At 40.5% G+C, this 20,634-nt stretch overlaps 1 protein-coding gene across 3 annotated transcripts in view; it reads right to left on the bottom strand.

Annotated features, from left to right (window-relative positions):
• LOC109003491 (mediator of RNA polymerase II transcription subunit 13) overlaps positions 1 to 20,634 on the bottom strand; it is a 40,246-nt gene that overhangs the window by 19,367 nt on the left and 245 nt on the right. For all 3 annotated transcript variants that reach the window (XM_018981641.2, XM_018981649.2, XM_018981654.2), the window contains exons 2-13: positions 19,861 to 19,966; positions 18,222 to 18,295; positions 17,959 to 18,098; positions 17,760 to 17,846; positions 17,487 to 17,574; positions 17,323 to 17,403; positions 15,777 to 15,854; positions 15,575 to 15,654; positions 4,517 to 4,595; positions 4,082 to 4,411; positions 3,621 to 3,680; positions 2,638 to 2,881 (exon numbers count right to left, since the gene is read on the bottom strand). In XM_018981641.2, the coding sequence (XP_018837186.1) occupies positions 2,638 to 2,881; positions 3,621 to 3,680; positions 4,082 to 4,411; positions 4,517 to 4,595; positions 15,575 to 15,654; positions 15,777 to 15,854; positions 17,323 to 17,403; positions 17,487 to 17,574; positions 17,760 to 17,846; positions 17,959 to 18,098; positions 18,222 to 18,295; positions 19,861 to 19,884 (1,365 nt within the window). In that variant the 5' untranslated portion in view covers positions 19,885 to 19,966. The remainder of the gene's footprint in view (positions 1 to 2,637; positions 2,882 to 3,620; positions 3,681 to 4,081; positions 4,412 to 4,516; positions 4,596 to 15,574; positions 15,655 to 15,776; positions 15,855 to 17,322; positions 17,404 to 17,486; positions 17,575 to 17,759; positions 17,847 to 17,958; positions 18,099 to 18,221; positions 18,296 to 19,860; positions 19,967 to 20,634) is intronic.

The raw sequence follows: 20,634 nt of genomic DNA, 5'->3' as shown, positions 1-20,634 counted from the left end.
TGCCGTCAGCTCCTCCTCTACTAGATCCTCCGCCTCAGCCACCGTAAGTGATTCCTCGACCTGACGCGAGTCTATCTGGACCATCGCCGGCAATGCTGGCAAACTCTGGTCGAACGAGGGCCCTGCATCACAACCTTCCCGGATCTTCCATACAAGACTTACAGGGCCCACTTTTCTTTTTCCTTTGTCTTGGCCCGCAGGCTGAGGCCCATTGAATCGACCTAGACCCATTTGAGCCTCCCCTTTGTCTTGGACCTCAAACTGAGGCCCATTGACTTGACAACCTCTCTACCTCATTTAGGCCCGCACCAACATTAAGTTTCCCTTTACTAGGACCATGTTCCAAACAGCCCAAGCCCAGGCCCACCTCCTATTTTCCTCCAACGCACCGTATAAGGCTGTCCATCCTCTCTTCCAAAGCCACCATTTTCTTTTTCATGTCCAGCAGCGTACCATACATGCCCTGTTCAGCACACTTGCCACCACCACTCTGCCTCTAAGCATCTGTTGTACCAGCGGCGCAACTAGCCTTTCCAGTACCATATATGTAGCCATGACTTGCACCAACCACTCCTCCCAAGTTGGCCGACACGTCAAGCCCTCCTCCCCTGTTGGGTTCACGGAATTGCACAGTTGCAATCTATCTAGATCCATGTCTAGTACAGTTGCCATCAACTCCTCCTTTACTAGATCCTCTGTCTCAGCCACTATAAGTGATTCCTCAACCTAACACAAGTCCATCTAGACCATCGTCGGCAACGCTAGCAGACTCCAGCAGGATGAGGGCCTTGCATCGCAACCTTACTGGATCTTCCATACAAGACTTACGAGGCCCAATTTTCTTTTTCCTTTGTCTTGACCCACAGGCTGAGTCCCATTGAATCGACTTGGACCCATTTGAGCCTCCTCCCCCTTTGTCTTGGACCTCAAACTAAGGCCCATTGTAGCAACCCACATCCCGTTGACTTAACAAACTGTCTACCTCATTTAGGCCCGCACCAACATTAAGTTTCCCTTTACTAGGACCACATTCCAAACAGCCCAAGCCCACCTCCTGTTTTCCTTCAATGCACCATATAAGGCTGTCCATCCTCTCCTGCAAAGCCACTATTTGCTTTTTCATGTTCAACAACATACCATACACGCCATGTTAGCACAAAAGCTTTTGATTCTATTACTAATTGTTTTGGAAACCCCATCTTCACGTTTACTACACCAACATGAATGCCATGAAATGTATGGTGTAGTAAATCTTATCATCAAATAGAACTAAATAGTAAATAATTATAAAATCGCCATGAAATGTAAAAGAACAAACAATATATCTCCTATCACTAACTACATGTAAAAGTAACCTATGATGTGTACAAAACCTCTACTTGATAACAGTTAATTGTTGGGTACCAATTGACACTAGTTTCGGTTTACTAGAGCATAGCCCACATTTGAAGAACTATATCATATACGCAAATGCAAGGAAAACTATAGCACATATTACTAAAAGTAAAGTCTTACATCCACATGCATAAGATCTCGCATATATCTAATATAAGTGCCACATACAATGCCATTTGGGATGGGGTTATTGAGAAGATTGAATGTGAGTTGGCTAACTAGAAGCAGATATATTTATCCAAATGTAACGCCTCAATGGAAGACCCAAACCACATGGCGTATACTCCAAAACGACTAGTCAAAGATACAATTGGAGCCCCATTGGAACCTTATAAAGAGCAAGAATTTTTCATTCCCAAGCAATGTGGGATCTCATTCACTACCTACCCTTATCCTTATCATATGGGATATCACAATCTCCCCCCCTTAAATTCTCGACGTCCTCGTCGGGCTTGTCCATTGTAGGTGGCACGGCTCAAGTCTCACATTTCTGGTTGGGATAGGCTCTAATACCATTTGTAACACCCCAATGGAAGGCTCAAACCACATGGTCTATATTCCAAAAAGACTAGTGAATGATACAATTGGAGCCCTATTGGAACCTTATAAAGAGCAAGAACTTCTCATTTCCAAGCAATGTGATTTCATACACCACCTACCATTATATTTATCATATGGGATATCACACCAAAGGTGGTAGAATTACTTTGATCAAGAGCACTCTTTCTAATTTGTCTACATAATTCATGTCCCTTTTTCCACTCCCTTCTAGTGTGGCTAACTGCCAAGAGAAGCTACAATGGCACTTCCTTTGGATAGAGTTAGGAGAAGAGGTAAAATTTCCCTTGATAAGCTGTCTCTTTTTCCACTCCCTTCTACTGTGGCTAACTGCCTAGAGAAGCTGCAACATGACTACATGAAGAGGCCTAATTTCTCTAGCTAATGAGGCCAAATTTCACTTGGTATTTGGGCAAAGATATGGTTTGTGAGTGTGAAACCTACTTGTGTTTAATTGGGCACTCTTACGGAAGTGGCTTTGATGCTTTTAGAATAAGAGAGAGTTCTTGTAGAGAACAATAGTAGATTTTTTAAGGATGGATACTCAGTGGGGTGGGTGGTGTCCTAATGAGGTCCAAGGTCCTCATGGGGTGGATTATGAAAGAATATAACAACAGGATGTGGAAATGTTTCTACCATACTAATAGTTATTGAAAACTACTTGCTTTGTAGATAATGAAGTACCAATATGGGGCCATTCTCCAACTGATGATTAGAAGATAAACCAGATTGTCTACACGTTAAAGAGTCAGCATCTCCCTCAAGTTCACTGGCTCCTGTAGTCATCTTGTGATCACTATCGCTAGAGCTGCTGCTTATGGTGCTGATACTGCTACTGTTACTATTACTACTACTATTATAGCCATGCTTGGCATGTATTCCATTGATTTCAGTCCATGATCCTTCAACGAAGTCCATATTGCTACCACTGCAAAACCAGAACGACAGTGAGAGAAAGAATTGGAAATTAAAGAACCAATTCACTCATTACCTATTTAACATCATCATTACCGATCAATAAAATTACCTATTTAATATCATCATATGCAATCCAAAAATAAAGTAAATTGGTAATCGATGTTATAAAATGCTAAGGTTGACTATGTGATTTAATACAACTTTTTATCAGTAAATAAAAACTTTATTAATGAGAAATGTAGGCATAGCCCAAGCACACAGGATATATACAAGAGCAACACCCATGCGTGATGTCTAAAGATAGACAGAAGTCATGATGATTTAAAACATTAAATTATATATTCATTTAGTGACAACAATTAGCACAGTAATGATCATATTAAAGAAAACTAATTAAATAAGAATGGGATTCAGTAAATAAAAACACTAATTGAATCTAGGTCATAGAATCAAATATGGTGTGATAAAAAGTGTCTTGAATTTGTAAGTGTCATCTGAACAATGTTTTTCAGTCTAAGTAGCTGGAAATTTACTTAGACCACCAAATACAGAATCTAAAAGCAACATTTCTTGATAAGAGCACTGCATGAACATTGTTAAGATGAAACATTGTTAAGTCATGAAACAGAACAATTTTTTCGGTCTAAGTAGCTGGAAATTAACTTGGACCGCCAAAGACAGAACGTAAAAGCAACATTTTTTTATTAGAGCACTGCATGAACATCGTTAACTCAAGAAACAGAACTAACCAATGCATAAAGAAACATGAACCAGGTAATGATGGTCCTATCCAATTCTGTAGCCAAAATCTGCAAATTAACAACATCATTGTTAGATTTAAGTATTGCACAGCAATATTAAAGGACCTGAAATCAAAGAGGCAGTATAAACATGCACAAGCAAGCACACACACCAAGAAGATGTGAAGACAGAGCAAGGGGATATTCAAGTGAGGTAATCACTTAATTAAATAGTTAAAAAGATGTCAGTGTCATACCATATTAAGCATAAAAAATGTAACGTAAATATACGTGACCACACTGAGTTTTTCCTTTACCTACCTATGAAAACATATACACCACAAAATTATTCCAACAGGAGCCACCTTATTCACCAGATTTGCCCAACTGCTCGACTACCCCAACGTGGGACAAACCCCAAAGCATATTAGACAACAACAAAAAATTGCATAACCCTCTGGAGTATATACCTTTTCAGAGAAGATCTGGCAAATGATGTATGCAGGACTGGAACAAGCACTGCCTCAGCTGGATATATGAATGTTTTCTCATGAACTGGTAATTGATCTGGCGATCCTTTCTTATCACCTCTTCCCACATCAGCAGATTCGGGAACATTATTTGTGGGAAAATTCCTCATGGCATCCGAGTTTGATTGCAAAGGATTGTCACTCACAGATTTAGGGCAGCCCAGGGTAACTTCTACATAGCAACTTTGCCCCCTCATCTGGCAACCAGCATCTTGCGAAACATGATATGGTAGACCTATAAATCCATTTGGAGTCTTAAACTTGCCAGAACTGTTTTGAAAAGAAGAAAGTGAGATATCAAATCCTAGTAATTTATTATATGTCTGAAAAAGATAACTATGCATTTAAAAACAAAAAAGAATAAATAAATAATACCATAAATACACTTGTTTGACAAGATCCCCGGGACAACAACCAGTGAGCCTACCGCGAATCCCATGAGGAGAAACAATCACTGCCATATCATAAAGAAGAGATGAAATCAGCATAGCTGACACTTTGGTATCATGACAATACACCATGTAAGGCAATTACTTGCAAAGAAACATTGGAAAGAAATAGAGAAAGAGGGGGGAGGGAGGAGTAGAAGTCTACCTCATAGACCCCAATAGTAGTAGGATGCTACGGTTAAAATTCCATCTACTAATGCATGTGAACTGTACCCCATGAAATATAAGGGACATGGAGATATCAAAAACCTCCCTCCATAATAATTTTGCGGATGGAATGAGCCTACAAGTAGGACAAAATCTATAAAAATCAGAACCTGCTAATGCTTAGCTTAGTTCATCTCCGCTAGCTCTGAGCATCATTTACTATCAGTAACATCAAGATCCTAGACCACTTGAGTCAACTTCAGAATTCCTCTTATGGCCATCTTCTAGTATATAATAAAGCCTCTTGTGCTTTCTTTTTTGATCAGTAAATATGAATTTTATTGAGAATAGGCGAAGCCAAGTACACGGGACATATACAATGACCGTGCTTTCTTTTCTCGTGCTTTCCTTTGCTTTCAAACTCCCAGAATTTCCCTCCACCCTGGGTACTGTTGTTGCTGCATCTCCTCGAGCTTCGTGATTGCCAGCAGCAAGCCCCAATGACCGAACCACCTATGCGTAAGACTTGGGCAAAGTGTTTGTTGATACTTGCTAGGTTGAGTTTTGAGACCTTGATAGCCCAACCTTTCTTCCCTTCCCCCAGTTGCCGTAAGCTTCCTGCAGTGCAACCGCCATTTTGTTCCACCCTTTCCCCACAATTTCTTCTGATATGAAAACAAAATTTCGTCGGCTATCTTTACCATATTCCACTGACACCCTATATCGACCTTAAGCATTGGAGCATCTTTTTTTTTTCATAAGTACGAAGTAAGTTTCACTGATATGAATGAAAGATAGGCATAGCCCATGTACACAGGGAGTATACAAAAGAAGACGCCTAAATACATTCTAAAAGAACTACATTAAAGATAAGAAATCATGCACATTGTTTCCATTAAGGACAATAGCTGAAAACCATAGAAGTAAAGTGTGTAGAAAAAAATTCTGAAGCTCCTTTATTGTTCTCTCTTTATCTTCAAAGTACCTCACATTCCTCTCCATCCAAATACACCACATAATGCATAAAGGTATCATCTTCCAAACTACGGCCACCTGGGGACAACCTTGAATACCCTTCCGCTATTGTTCTCTCTTTGAGCAATGTAACTTATATTATCCTCCTAAGAGATTGCAAAGAACTCCTTATCGCTGATCGAACATTCCTCAAGGACTCTAATGAACCATTTCACCGTGGACATCTCTAGGACCAATACTTTCGTAACCTTCCAACTTCTCTCTGTTATGCGAATCCATCAATTACCCTCCTCAAATAGTTCAAAAACTTTAGATTCTATAAGAATCTATTTCGAGAAAACCATGATAATCTCATAGTTAAGCACCAAAGATCATCGTCAACGAGAAAGTGTACAGAGAGAAAAACGAGAGAGAAAATAGATCATATATTAGAATAAGATGCTATCTTTCGCTTGCTTTCTTTCAACAAAAATTTTGCTTTACCCTTGTCTATTTAGCACCTTAAATTCTCATTACCAGCATGTGTTGGTTAGTTACAAGTGGCTAAATATCCAAAAAAAACTTCCTCCAATTCCTCATCCTCAATCACTCATACTTAATGCAAATATAATCATTTATGGTTCTATCCTTTTTTTTTTATAAGTAATAATTTTATTCAAAGAAATAGGCATAAGCCCAAGTACACAGGACGTATACAAAGGAAACACCTAAACTTCCAAAAATGAAAAGAAACTAACAGAAAACTAAAACAAATGCAGAAAATTATCCTCCATCACAAAAGCTTTAACCCAAGAACTCAAAGTACTCAAGAACAAATCTTTAAGCTCTCCCAATGAGCGTTCTTTATCTTCAAAGCATCTCACATTTCTTTCAAGCCAAATGCACCACATAAGACAAGGACGAATCATCTTCCAAACTCTCGCCGCCTTCTTACAGCCCTTCAAACCCTTCCACCCTACCAACAGATCCACCACATCTCTAGGCATTACCCAATGTAATCCTGTCCAACTCAAAATCTCATTCCACAAGAATCTTGTCACTTCGCAATGAAGAAAAAGGTGATTTACTGATTCTCCGTCCCTTTTACACATAGCACACCAATCAGCAATAAATAGACCTCTCCTTCTAAGATTATCAGTAGTCAATACTTTACCCAAAGATGCCGCCCAACAGAAAAAAGCAACCTTAAAGGGAACTTTCACTTTCCAAATTCTTTTCCAAGGAAAAACACAACTACTAAGGCTTGAAAAAATTCTGTAATAAGTAGAGAGTGAAAACTTAGCATTTCCAGCAGGAATCCACACCATGTTATCCTCTCTTTCAAGCACCAACTTTGAACTGTAGAGTTTAACCAGCAGAGCCTTAACTTCATCCACTTCCCAGTCATTAACGTCCCTTGTTGCCTAGAGACCTATTCTCAGTTTATTTCCTAAATTTCCCGACTATTCACATATTCTACCCCAATCCATGATTAGCCCTATGGCCACAGTCAAACCATGATGTGTCCTCTAATATGACTATTATAACACAATTACTCAAAATTCTCAAATTGGAGTTAATTCAATGGCAAGAGTTTTCACCCACAATTATTCATGAGCCATCATCAAAGATGAAAACTAGTCAGTTGGTTCAAAGAGCAATGTCTGGATAAGGCTCATCAAACAAAGATGCACACTTACGGATATCCTTTACCAGTAATTCCATGTCAAACTTATTTCCATGGTCTCCTTTCCAGCAAGTAAAATTTATCAAAATGAGGAAGAAAGAGGCACAACCCTAGTAAGTGGGAACTTCTTGCCACGTTGGTCTTATTATATTCTTTTTTTAAGAGAATTCATTGGTATTATTATATTCTTAAGTAAATGGAAGACATCATTCCTGATACTATCATATCACAAAGCTGCAAAAGGTAATGGACAATCACACTATAATTAGATTATCAAAACTCCTTAAATCTAAATCTAAGTGAGGTCAAGTTGTCAGACTGAAAGTCTGTAACCTCATTTAAAATTTTTTAATAAGATTATTTTTATTAATGATCAGTAAAAGGGATATAGGTACAATCAAGGTAGACTAGCAAGGCCAGCTCACATGGATCTATTCTTTTTCAGCCATATCTGTAATCCAAAAATGAGAGAGTGATTTGCGCCTAGTCTTGGAAGTCTATGTAGGGCCACTTCTGGAAATATAGCTTACCAAGCAGGGGAGTTGAGGAATCTGTCCATACACCTACTACCCACCCTATACAAGCGGATAGTTGGCCTCCCCACCTCCACCTAAGCAGGTGACCATTTGCCATTCCGCCTAAACCCTACCGACACCCATATCCTTTGAATAGGAGGGCAAGTTGCCTAGCCCATTCGAAGTGGCCACCCACCCACAAAAAATACAGTCTACGAGATTTCAATTCCAACTCCAAACCGACATACAAAATTACAAATCTAATTCCAAATCCAATCTCCTCCACAATCCACAATGACAGACTCACAATGTAGATAACAGGAATTAGGGTTGTGACTTCGTGAGCTTGTGTCGTTGTGCGAGTCTGTAATCTAAAATGAAAAGGAGATTGTTTTTCATAGACACAAATAAAGAGTTAGGTTAGGCGAGAGGGAGAGGAAGAGACAAACAGAGAAATGGAGGGAAATAAGCCATGGCAAGGGAAAGAGAGAAAAGAGACAAAAGGATGGATACCACGGAGAGGGAGACAAAAGAGAAACTTACAAAGACTTAGACCACGATGGCTGCTGGACGGCAATGGCCGGAAGGGAAGGAGTTGATCTATGATACAAGTTCTAGAGAGTTCTAAGAGTGGGAGACAATCTGTGAAATGGGGAAGAGGAAGAATCTCAAAGACATGTTAGGATTCCAAACGGTGTTGCTTGACACCATCTTAATATATAGAGGGCAGTTAGGTGCGTGCCATTGCCTTTCCCTGCCCGCTATATATAGTTTTAAGCCTTCTCGACCGTGGCAATGGCCGAGTGGCCCACCCATTATCTTAGTGAGACGGGCAGTTTGGATGGGTGGGCGGGCCCAGCTGACCTGCCACCCACCCATATATGTCACTCATATACCAAGAGTGCATAACCCTATTATTAGACCATGTAAATGTACCCCCTACCATTGGAAGATCAATAAAATTTTGCTAAAATATAAAATATGAAAATTCCACCATGGCTGGACTAGAGTGAGCTGCTCCTGACCTTTCACTAAAGAATCTGGTGAGTTAAAGTCCTTCTATTGCAGCATGGCATCTCCCACCAGCTGATTGTCCCGACTCATCCTATAAATGACCTCTAACCTGGTCAGAGTTAAGGCAATAGAACCCCCCACAAAGACCCCATGAATAAGCAAGCAACTATGAATTCCGGCAAGCACATTTTGAGTTTTTTTTTTTTTTAATTTTATAAGTGACATTTTGAGTTTTTCTATTACCCAATGATCACACTTCTTTTCAAAATAGTCCCCCCCCCCAAAAAAAAAAAACAAAACAAAATGCACCCAATGAAGCCAAATAGGGTTGATGTAAACTTTTCATCCTAAATTCTCTCTCCTAAATTCTCTCCGTACACTTTTCATTGTTTGGTTTTCATATTCTTGTTTCTGGAGTTTTTGGGCCGTTAATGTTGGTGTTTCCTTGTGGGGATTAGTATGTAGTCCAGTTTAGAGTGTTCTGTTCAGACTGGAGTGATGGTGCCATGATAACTGGTTTTTGAGTTATTGGGGTGTTTTAAGGATGGTTTATCCTGTAGAGGTGGTGATTGAATCTAAATGTTTTATCTTGTCTAAGGCTGGGGGTGGCATGCTGAGAGTCATCGAAAGAAACTGGAAGTCAAAACATGTGGTTCTGTTTGGCCCATCTTCAGTGCAGTGGCTTGGGAAGGTGTTAGAGGAGAGTTTGGAAGGTGGAAGAAAGGAGGTTTATTCAGCAACTAGAGAAGGATACTGTAGTATTACTGCCCAGCGATGCTCTAATCATCGAGGTAGATATATTGAAGTTGCTGAGTATAACTAGGGGGGGAGAAGAAATGTCTTGTGCATTCCAGAAGGGGAGAATGGTTGGGGGTGGAGGAAGATGCGAGAGGTGCTGCTTGAGCCGAGAATGGTGCTTCGGGGTGGAGGACAGTGGGATGCTGTCAAGGGGGGGATGAGACACCAAGCTAGGACGTACAAGGAGGTGCTCGCTTCGACGCTGCCGAAAGGGGGGAGGAAGGGAGACGGTGATGGGAGGGGTTCTGTCAGGGGAGGTGGGCGACGTGAAGCTCTGTTGAAGCAGTATGGCGTGATGAGCAACTCACATGGCAGTAGTTGTGCGACATGTCAGGAGGTAAGGGATGTACGTAGGACGTTGCAGGAGGTGCAAGGGCAGTTACGCATGCTGCAGAAGGACATGTCCGAAGTTTTAGAGGCTGTCGTTCTGTTTAAGGAAAGGGATGAAATGGCGAATTTAAAAGGCAAAGGGAAGGCTACGGGTGATGGTTTTCAAGTGGGTAAGGGCCAGGGCTTGTGGAGGCAGAAGGGTGGGTTTCCTAAGGCAAGTTCTAAGGTATCGTCGGGCTTAAGCCTACCTGATGGGGCTGGGCCATCTAAGGCCAGGGAGAAGGCCTCGTCGTGCTCGCGCCCAAGTGATGGGGCTGGGGCTGGGGCTGGGCCGGCAGGCCCATGTGATGGATCTGGGTTCGGGGCGAACCCAAAGTCCACGGAAGGTTCACGAGTCTTCGTGAGCCCCAAACCCGTAAGCACCAAACCCGTCGAGTTTCAGAGCCTCGGTTTCGTGCCGGAAAGTGTGCCGGCGACGGAAGATCAGGTGGAGGTGGCACAGGCGGCGCCGACAGAGGAGATGGGGGTCGCCGTTGATGGGCCGCCGTCGTGTTGTGCGCAAAATGCGCTGGTGAAGTTCGGATCACGTTTCTCTCCCCTAAAGGAAGATCAGATGACGCCGATGGTTGGAGGGGATGAAGGCCTTGCTCCGGCGAACCTTTCTGTCAAAGGGTATGATGATTTTGAGGTGGCTGAGGAGGAGGATGATTCAGTTGATCTTATGCACTCGGTGGAGAACGAGTTGTTTCTCCCTGAGTCGTGTGACCAGATTCTGAATTCGGTGGAGGATGATTTTTTCTTCTCTCAGGCGTGTGATCAGGTGGGGTTGGAAGGGATTCCGGTGGGTGAAGAGTTCCAGAATTTTCAGATTGATAGGAGGGGCATTCCTACTCCATTAAACTACTGCTATCCAACCCAAGCCTCAGACTGGGTCATTAATAAGGTGAAAGAGATTCAACATTACGTGGGGATTAATTGTGAAGGGTATGAAGAGCAGTTCATAGCATTGTTAGCGGCTATGGAAGCTGGACATCAACAAAAAAGGAAAGGGGATTCGAAGAAGAATCGGGAACTGAAAAAATTGGCGTGGTCGATGAATTCAGAGGGAAGTTCCAGTAGGAATAGGGTAAAAGGGAAGGGGCTGGCTGTTCCCAAATGAAGCCTAAGATTGTGTCTTGGAATGTGCGTGGGCTTAACGAGGTAGATAAGCGCCACCGGGTTCGACACTTACTTCGTGAGTGGAAAGCAGACATTGTGTGTTTATAGGAGACGAAGCTAAAAATGATTGATAGAAAGATGGTGCGAAGTTTATGGAGTGGGGCTCATGTGGATTGGGTTTACTTGGCCTCTATAGGGGCATCGGGAGGAATTGTAGTAATATGGGATAGGAGGGTGGTGGAAAAAGTGGAGGAATATATAGGGATATATACGGTAGCGTGCTCCTTTAAAAGTGTGTTCGATAATTTCTTATGGGCTTTTGCAGGTGTCTATGGTCCAAATCTAGATGCTGACAGAGGTTTTTTGTGGGATGAACTAGCAGGGGTACATAGTTGGTGGGATCTTCCGTGGTGTATTGGGGGTGATTTCAATGTTGTGAGATTTCCAAGTGAAAGCTTCAGAAGAAGAAGAGTGAGGCCTGCAAGTGTGGAGTTCTCAGAGTGTATTTTTGACTTGAATTTGATAGACCTTCCTCTTGTAGGGGGCCATGCCACATGGTCAAACAACCGGACTTGGTCTCGCTTGGATCGCTTTCTTATTTTCCCTGAGTGGGAAAGTCATTTTCCTGAGGTGTGTCAAAAGCGGTTGGTACGTTTAAATTCTGATCATTGGCCTATTTTACTAGACTGTGGTGGTATTCATAGTGGGAGACGATACTTCAAGTTCGAGAACATGTGGCTGAAATCAGAGGGTTTTGTGGAGATGGTTAAACAATGGTGGATTTCTTATCAGTTCAATGGAACGCCTAGTTTCATTTTTGCGAACAAGCTGAAGGCATTAAAGAGACCTGAATGAGTGGAATAAACAGTCGTTTGGAGACATAAGGGAGAACAAGAATATCAAGTGGTTGGAGATTCAGGAGTTAGATAGACTTCAAGAGGAGAGGCCACTTTCTGAGGAGGAACAATTACAAAAAACTGTGTTGGTCGCAGATCTTGAGAGAATTATTTTGCAAGAAGAAATGTCTTGGCGTTAAAAGTCAAGAGCATTATGGTTAAGGGAAGGGGATCGGAGTACGAAGTTTTTCCATAGCATTGCAAACTCGCATAGAAGAAACAACAATATAGAGGTTTTGAAAATTGAGGGGATGGAGTGTAGGGATGAGGAAGTTATCAAAGAACATGTTACTGATGTCTTTGAGAAGCTCCTTACCGAGCCACTGGGATGGAGGCCTACTCTTGATGGGTTGGTTTTTGACACCATTGAGAGGGGGGATGTAGCTAGGATGGAGAGGGTTTTTGAAGAGGTCGAGGTGTATGAGGTGGTAAGGAAGATGGTGAAAGACAAGGCCCCCGGACCAGATGGTTTCTCTATGGGGTTTTTCCAAGATTGTTGGGAGGTGATAAAAGATAATCTTATGAAGGTGTTTCAGGAGTTGTACTCGGTTAGAAAATTTGAGAAAAGCCTTAACACCACTCTCCTTGCTTTAATACCTAAAAAGGTGGGGGCAAGTGAGATTGCAGATTATCGGCCTATTAGTCTAGTGAATGGAGTTTATAAGATTATTTCTAAAGTACTAGCTAATCGGTTGAGTGTGGTGTTGGGGAAGATTGTTACCAAGTCTCAAAATGCTTTTGTAAAGGGTAGACAGATTCTGGATGCAGTTCTTATTGCTAATGAATGTTTAGACAGTAAATTGAAGGATAGGAGTTCAGAGATTCTGTGTAAGTTAGATATGGAGAAGGTGTATGATCATATTAATTGGGATTTTCTTCTATATCTACTGGATATGTGTGGTTTTGGGGAGAGGTGGAGGTCATGGATTAGCTGGTGTATTTCCACAGCAAGATTCTCTGTATTGATCAATGGCAGCCCAGAAGGTTTTTTTGCGAGCTCTCGGGGCTTGAGACAAGGGGATCCGCTTTCTCCCCTACTTTTTGTCCTTGTGATGGAGGCACTAAGCAGGATGATCTCGGCTTTGGTAAATAACAGTTTTGTAAGTGGTTTTCAGGTTGGATCCTTGAGTAGGGGTATTACTACTATCTCTCATTTGTTGTTTGCAGACGATACGCTTATTATGTGTGAGGCCAATTCTGACCAGTTGCGGGCTGTGAAGGCGTTGCTTCTTTGTTTTGAAGCTGTATCTGGCTTAAAAGTGAACTATGATAAATCCGAGGTGGTACCGATTGGGGAAGTCCAGAATGTCCAAGAGTTAGCAGGGATATTGGGTTGTAAGATAGCGTCTCTTCCTATGATGTACCTGGGACTATCGTTGGGTATAAACTCGAGGTCTTGCTCGATATGGGATACGGTGATTGAAAAAATAGAAAGGAGATAGAAAGGAGATTGGCAGGTTGGAAGAGAATGTACTTGTCAAAAGGGGGCCGGATCACGTTGATTAAGAGTACACTTTCTAACCTACCCACATACTTCTTATCCTTATTCCCTATACCGGTTAGTGTGGCTAGTAGAATTGAGAAGCTACAAAGAGATTTTCTGTGGGGTGGTTTAGGAGAGGAATTTAAATTTCATTTAGTCAAGTGGGAAAAAGTCTGCCGTCCTATTTCTAGTGGCGGATTGGGTATCAGAAACTTGAGATTGTTCAATCGGGCGCTGCTTGGGAAATGGTTGTGGCGTTATACTAAAGAACCGGATGCCTTATGGAAAGTAGTGATTGAGATGAAGTATGGTGGATTAGAGGAGGGTTGGTGTACTAGAGAAGTTAGAGGCACCTATGGAGTGGGGCTATGGAAACATATAAGAAGAGGGTGGGAGGCTTTTCATCATCACACTCAGCTTCAGCTGGGTACAGGGTCCAGGATCAGATTTTGGAAGGATGTTTGGTGTGGTAACAACGCCCTTCAAGATTTGTTTCCTCTACTTTTCCTAATTGCAAGTGATAAAGATGCTACAGTGGCAGAGCTTATGAGAAGGGTGGATGGGAGTACACACTGGAATATCAACTTCATCCGGGCGGCACAAGACTGAGAGGTGGAGAGTTTTGTAGACTTGTATAGTCTGTTGTATTCTTGTCGTCCGAATATCCAGCAGGAAGATGGGTTGTGGTGGACTCCAGTGGGGAGAGGGGTATTCACAGTTAGATCCTTTTATAAGGTTCTCACACAAGAACCTGAGTTACAATTTCCTTGGAGAAGGCTTTGGAAGAACAAGACTCCACCCAAAGCTTCCTTTTTTGTATGGACAGCATCTTTAGGTAAGATTCTCACTACAGATAATCTGAGAAAGAGGAGGATAATCATTATAGATTGGTGCTGCATGTGTAAAAGTGAGGGTGAGTCGGTGAATCATTTACTTTTACATTGTGAGATTGCTAGGTCTCTCTGGTATGAGGTGCTGAATAGAATAGATCTAGCGTGGGTGATGCCAGAATCTGTGGCGGAAATGTTGGCAAGCTGGACCTCTATTAGAGGTGTGCAACAGATCAAAGCGGTTTGGAAAATGATTCCGAATTGTATCATGTGGTGCTTGTGGAAGGAACGCAATGAGCGGACAATTGAAGACAAAGAGAGATCTTTGGCGGAGCTTAAAGTTTTCTTTTTTAGGACTCTTTGTACTTGGGCTATTGCTGTAGACTTCAATGGCATGAACTTTCATGATTTCTTAGTTTCTAACGTGCCTACGTAGATAAGGCATAAAGGCATTTGTAACTGGCACTTTGTGGCCTTTATTGAAATAATAATTCTTGTTTACCTATAAAAAAAAATGAAGCCAAATAGCACCAATCTTTATGTTAGCATCCCCACAAACTTCTAACAACAGTGCTGGAAACATGGTTTAATTTTGTTTCCTGATGATAAATGGCATCACTCTTCCATTCCCTTAATTAATTCTGCACTCAAAGTCATGGGGTATCGACGACATCCCTCCTCCTCTTTATCCTACTCCGGCTAGACCTACCAACCTTTAAGTCATTAATTGATGCAAGCCTAATGTCCATTCTTGATGTAAACCTACAGTCATATATAGGATCAGCACATTCCATGAGAAGATGGAAAACCAAATGAAGCGCTGCACAAAGTTAACCTGAAATAGCCAATGGGATACAACCCAAATGGCTCTTACACAAAGGTTCCAATTTTGAAGGGTGCGAGTTTTAAGTCATGAAGCACAAAAATGGTTGACCCACAATACCCCTGGCTACTTAAACCAGGCTGAAGAGGTCCCATTTTTCCCACTCAGCAACTTTGCACGGTTTTTGAATTTTTCTCTTTCTATCTTAACCACATGTGCACATGCAAGCACATTAGTCTTGCCATCCAGATATAAGTACATCAACAGGGGGCCCAAGAAAAATTTGTAGCAGACACTGTATCTAAAGTCAAATAAGTCAATAGAGGCCAAGCGTAGAAAATACAGCAACCTGGAAGTCTATAACCCGAATTATTGGAAGAACGCTGCAATGCTCCTTCAATATCTCCACCTGAAAGTGTTCGGGTATGCCTACAAACAGATAGGGAAAGGAATATCAATTCAATCTGCATGGAAGTAAAAACTCAGCACCATAGAAGAAATACTATGACACTACGATTAATAAGCAAAATAAGGTGTGAACTTAAACATACTTTGCCGAAATTATGGCATGTACAAAGACTGCCTCTTCAGTGGCAGCAAAGACAAACTCAACAGTAGGTTGCCCTCTCCTGCAGATACACCAATCATGCATCAACGAAAAAGCAACATGCTAAACCTGATTCTACCAAAGTTACCCAATCCGGCCACAAGTATTGAGCACAAGCAAAGCTATTTCTTACACATGCATGCAGCTCCAAGGAGAACCAGAAGAAAGGAAGAAAGTCAATCCATCAAAATAAATAATTTCTTCTTAAGTATCATTTTCACTAACAAAAAATAATGTATACAAGAAAATGAGTATGCATATAAAGGAAATGCCCTGCAGAAATGCAGATCCCATATGCAGAGCAACCGATGCTGTGAACACTTAATTTAACACTTAACCCATGCACAAAGTGGTCATGCACACAATTTCCCCCTTAAATCAGGCTAGGAAGTTCAATGCCTCATCAGTGCTCAAGGTAACCAAATGTTCACAGATATGAGAGAAAACATGGATCCACCAGCGATTCATTGTCTTCCACAAATAAACCAAGTTCTATATCACAACAAAAGCAAAGGGAAAAAAAATTGAGATGTGTTTTTCTCAGTAAACAAGGATTTTATTGATGATATAAATAGGCATGGCTCAAGTACACGGGACACATACAAGAGCGACCTAAGCGTGTGTGTCCAGTGATACAAGAAAATCATGGCTATTCAAGCCATTGATCTATTACAATCAACCAATGGAATAAAGTACTAAAAAAAAGAGTTCTAAGCTCTTCCATTGACTGTTTACAACCCTCGAAACTTCTTGCATTCCTCTCCTTCCAAAAACACCACCATAGACAAAATGGAAAATCCATATGTATCTTTCTTTGAATAATTACCAATGGCATATAATTTATATATATATATATATATATTAGTAACAATGACATATAAACTAAAACCAAAGGGAGCAAAAAAGTGCACTTGCAATAATCTAAGGCAAATATTATGAAATTTCTGGATTTCAAGAAAATGTATGTTAACTATCTAGACATTTTAGATTAGAGAAAAGAAATGGCTAATTTCCGAGGATAACCCCATCTTATTATTATAAGCTTGGAGTGATCACTCTAAGAAAACTTTGAGGACATCTTCGGTATCATGTGGAAGTTTTATAGGGAGGGAGGGAGGGAGGGAGGGAGGAGGAGAGATATGAGAAAAAATTGTTCTTATTCATTTCTTGCCTCTAGCACTTTTGACTGTACCATGCCCCTACCCACATTCACAAATAACTAGGAGGGTGTATAGTCTCTACTCCATTACTTGCTGGTTTTAAAGTTGCGATCAAGTAAGAGTTGGAACATTTCCAATATGACCACATTTTACGCTTTTATCCTTATACATTATAGTAATGCTAAAATAATCCTGTATCATAGTTATATAATTTTTGTTATCATGATAATCCTCATTGCCATCAATATTAAAACTAGTATAATTTATTTTCTTCCTTCTTTTTCAATAGATGAAGCTTCTACTACTATCATCATATAATTGTGAACAAACCTGAACATTTCCTCACTTTGTGATGGACAATACTTTGAAAACACATCTCCAAATCTCACGTAAGAAAGTCCAGCAAGTGTTCTGCCCATTCCAACAAGATATATGTCAAGTTAAGAACAAGAAAAACTTCACCGCTTTAGTTTTGGAAATGGAAGATTAGGCACCTCTCTATACAATTCCTTAAAGCCTGTGAAAGGGCAGATGCAACCTCTTCTGAGTCTCCGGGAGCCAACCATATTCCAGATGCAATTACTTTCACATTAACAAATCAAAATAAGATAGTAGTACTAAAATCGTATTTGAAAAAAATTGTATGTGAAAATAGAGCAAACCAAAGAAAATAGAAGTTACAAAATACCAAAAAACGAAAATACCATACATAATGCTCCATAAAACAACCGTATTGAAAAAAAAAAATACACTCTAGAACATGATACCTCTTAATCTAGAGACTGCACTTTGAGCAGTATCAACAACTGATGAATGACGCCCAGGAAGAAAAAGCCAAAGCTTGATTTTCTCATCTATGCAAATCGTATGGGTGCAGAGTAGTTAGATAACCAAAGATAGTCGGTTTCACTATAAATAGTACATGGTTACAGGATAGTGAAAAATTACTATGGCGGCATCTCCTACCAGGATTGTGCAGACCTTGAGATGGATCCCAGGGCCCAACAAAGGAATTGGTCCATGTGCTGAGAAATCCTTCCTTTTGCAACTGTAGATGCGAAGAAAGCACCGACAGCATAGCAGTATCTTTCTGCTCTACTTTCACACTGTTCGATATGAAAGAAATCTTACTACGCAACTGCTTATAATCTCCAACTAAACTGCCTTACTAACTAGCTCAATCAACTTGGACTAGACGAGATAGAAGAAAAACATCCAAAAACCCAAACCTTTTGTCAGGTAGACAGCTCAAATCGGCTTCGTGGGGAAGAAACTGGAACCATGATATTTGATGAAGGCCTCCCTATAGAAATGGAAGATAAAAAAAAATATAAGAAATGCAAGGACCAGATATATTGTGAGAACCAAGAATTGACAACTATAACAAATATACAAAAGAATACAAGCCAGATGCCACATTGTATGTTTCACACTGGCAGGTTAGCAGCAATGTTGGCCATTATGTAATGAATAGTGGTAAAGGGAGAGTAGTTGGTGGTAAAAATGGAACTAGTAATGCTAGTGGAGGTCCTACATGTGAAAAAAAGGGCCATGGCAAGTGGCAATACTAGTTCTAGGACATGAACTGAGCAACGGGTATACAAGAGAATGCATCATTTTCTATATAGGTAAAATCAATCTTATTAATAGCACAAAGGGCTGCAACTCACATACACTAGAGGTATACAAGAGAAACACGCCCTACTAACTAGAGGATGAAAAAGAACAAAAGTGCACAAAATCTAGAAAACTAGTAAATTTAAAACTATTTTTTTTTTTTATCGGTAATACAAAGCTTTGGATGGCAAATTTAAAACTATTGTGGGCAGCCATCCAACTACGAAGAGCTCTGAGCACAATGGCTTCAACTCTACCACCGTCCTCTCGCCATCCTCAAAGGTTCTAACATTACAATCCCACCAAATGCTCCACATTAAGCACAAAGGAGCCATCCATCAAACATCGATGTTATTGTACCTTCCTAAAATGTTTTTCCAACACACCAGCATCTCCACGGCCCATTGGGGAACAACCCACAAGAACCCAGAAGGTGAAAGATCGATGCCCATAACTCTCTAGCCATCTTGAATTGAAGTCAGGGATGATTAATGCTCTCTCCACTCAGCTTGCAAATACAACGCTACTCCATTATGATTATCTGTCTTTTAATCGAATCCACTATAAGAATCTTTTTAAGGGCTGCTGTCCAATAAAAGCATGCTACCTTCAAAGGAACGTTATTCCTCCATAAGCTCTTCAAAGGGAATGAACCTCTAGCATGAGGGATGAGCAATAATAGAAAATTTTGACCTTGAGTGAAGGTGTCATACATGTGGTGTGGTGATCAGGGAAAACACGCACTAAAAAAAGTTCCAATTACTTGAAAATGGCTGGGTGTGCAGTCTTGCATGCCGACATAGAATGGTACATATGTTTTAACCATAACTATGTTGTTTATAAGGGATATGTAATAAAATCTTATGAAGCACGAGAGTGGACGCCCAAATACAGAGGTAGACAACAAAAGGGCACCCATAATGAAAGAGAACATCAGAAAATGGAGAACAAATTTATGAAACGACCATCAGGCAGGAATTCAGATTTAGCATAATTAAACTTTATTCAGATCCAGCAACCAAGCTTAACATCCTTACAACAAGCAAATATGCAGAAAACAAACATATCACTAGCACGGCCCTAACAACAGCACCATAGTGTCAAGGTCTGAATCACGAACATGATAAGTGAGACCAATCATAAACAAGAATAAAACAAGTAGGCCATTTATAAATAAGGTAATAGACGCAAATAAATCTGATGCTGCAGATGAAAAATAAAAATATAGGACCAAATACGATAGAATCGTACAAGTTTGAAAACATTGGTCCACATTGCTGTTATATGCTGAAGCTCCCTGACCAATAAAAGCTTCTGAGACTCCAACACTTATGCTAAGAGGGGTCGAGCATTTAACCTGCAAACAGAGAAGAGATGACTCATACGCAAACAAGATTCTCAGCTAGAAGGAAAATGAAAAAGGAACAAAAAAAAAAAAAGAAGAAGAAGGAGAAGCAAAGAAAACTAGGGGTGTAACCGGTCCGGTTTTGAACCAAATTTAGGACCGAACCGGTATGTACCGGTTTTACATTTTCCAAAACAGATTACGCACCGGTTACCCTCCTAAACTGGTACTTACAGTTTTACCGGTTTTCGGTTTTTTTAAAATGTAAGTTTGACAGTTTGTCATCTGTCGGTGCATGCAAATTATTATATGATTCTTAATTGATTTTGGTAGTTTTGAGCCACATCTAAAGATGTTTCAGTTCTCGTTACCTATTCAAACTTAGAGATGATTCTGTTTATACAGACAGTGATTATGATGAAAAATGTTACAATGTAGTTCAATCAATACAATAATTTCCTGGGCACTGCTGAATAATCAGGAAGTGACCATGTACCATGTCTGAAATATTTGTCAATTGGATGCCATTTAATTGTAATTTACTACATATTGACAATATATATATAAACCAGATGCAATTATCCCATTTTCTTAAGAGTTATAAGCCCAATCATAAAACCCTAATAACACAAACCCAATCACAAAACCCTAATAACACAGACACAATCACAAAAATCCTA

This window comes from Juglans regia, chromosome 14, assembly GCF_001411555.2.
Source record: "Juglans regia cultivar Chandler chromosome 14, Walnut 2.0, whole genome shotgun sequence".
Taxonomy (NCBI): Eukaryota; Viridiplantae; Streptophyta; class Magnoliopsida; order Fagales; family Juglandaceae; genus Juglans; species Juglans regia.
The sequence above is the reverse complement of the archived record's forward strand: the minus strand, read 5'-3'. Positions and strand labels throughout refer to the sequence as shown.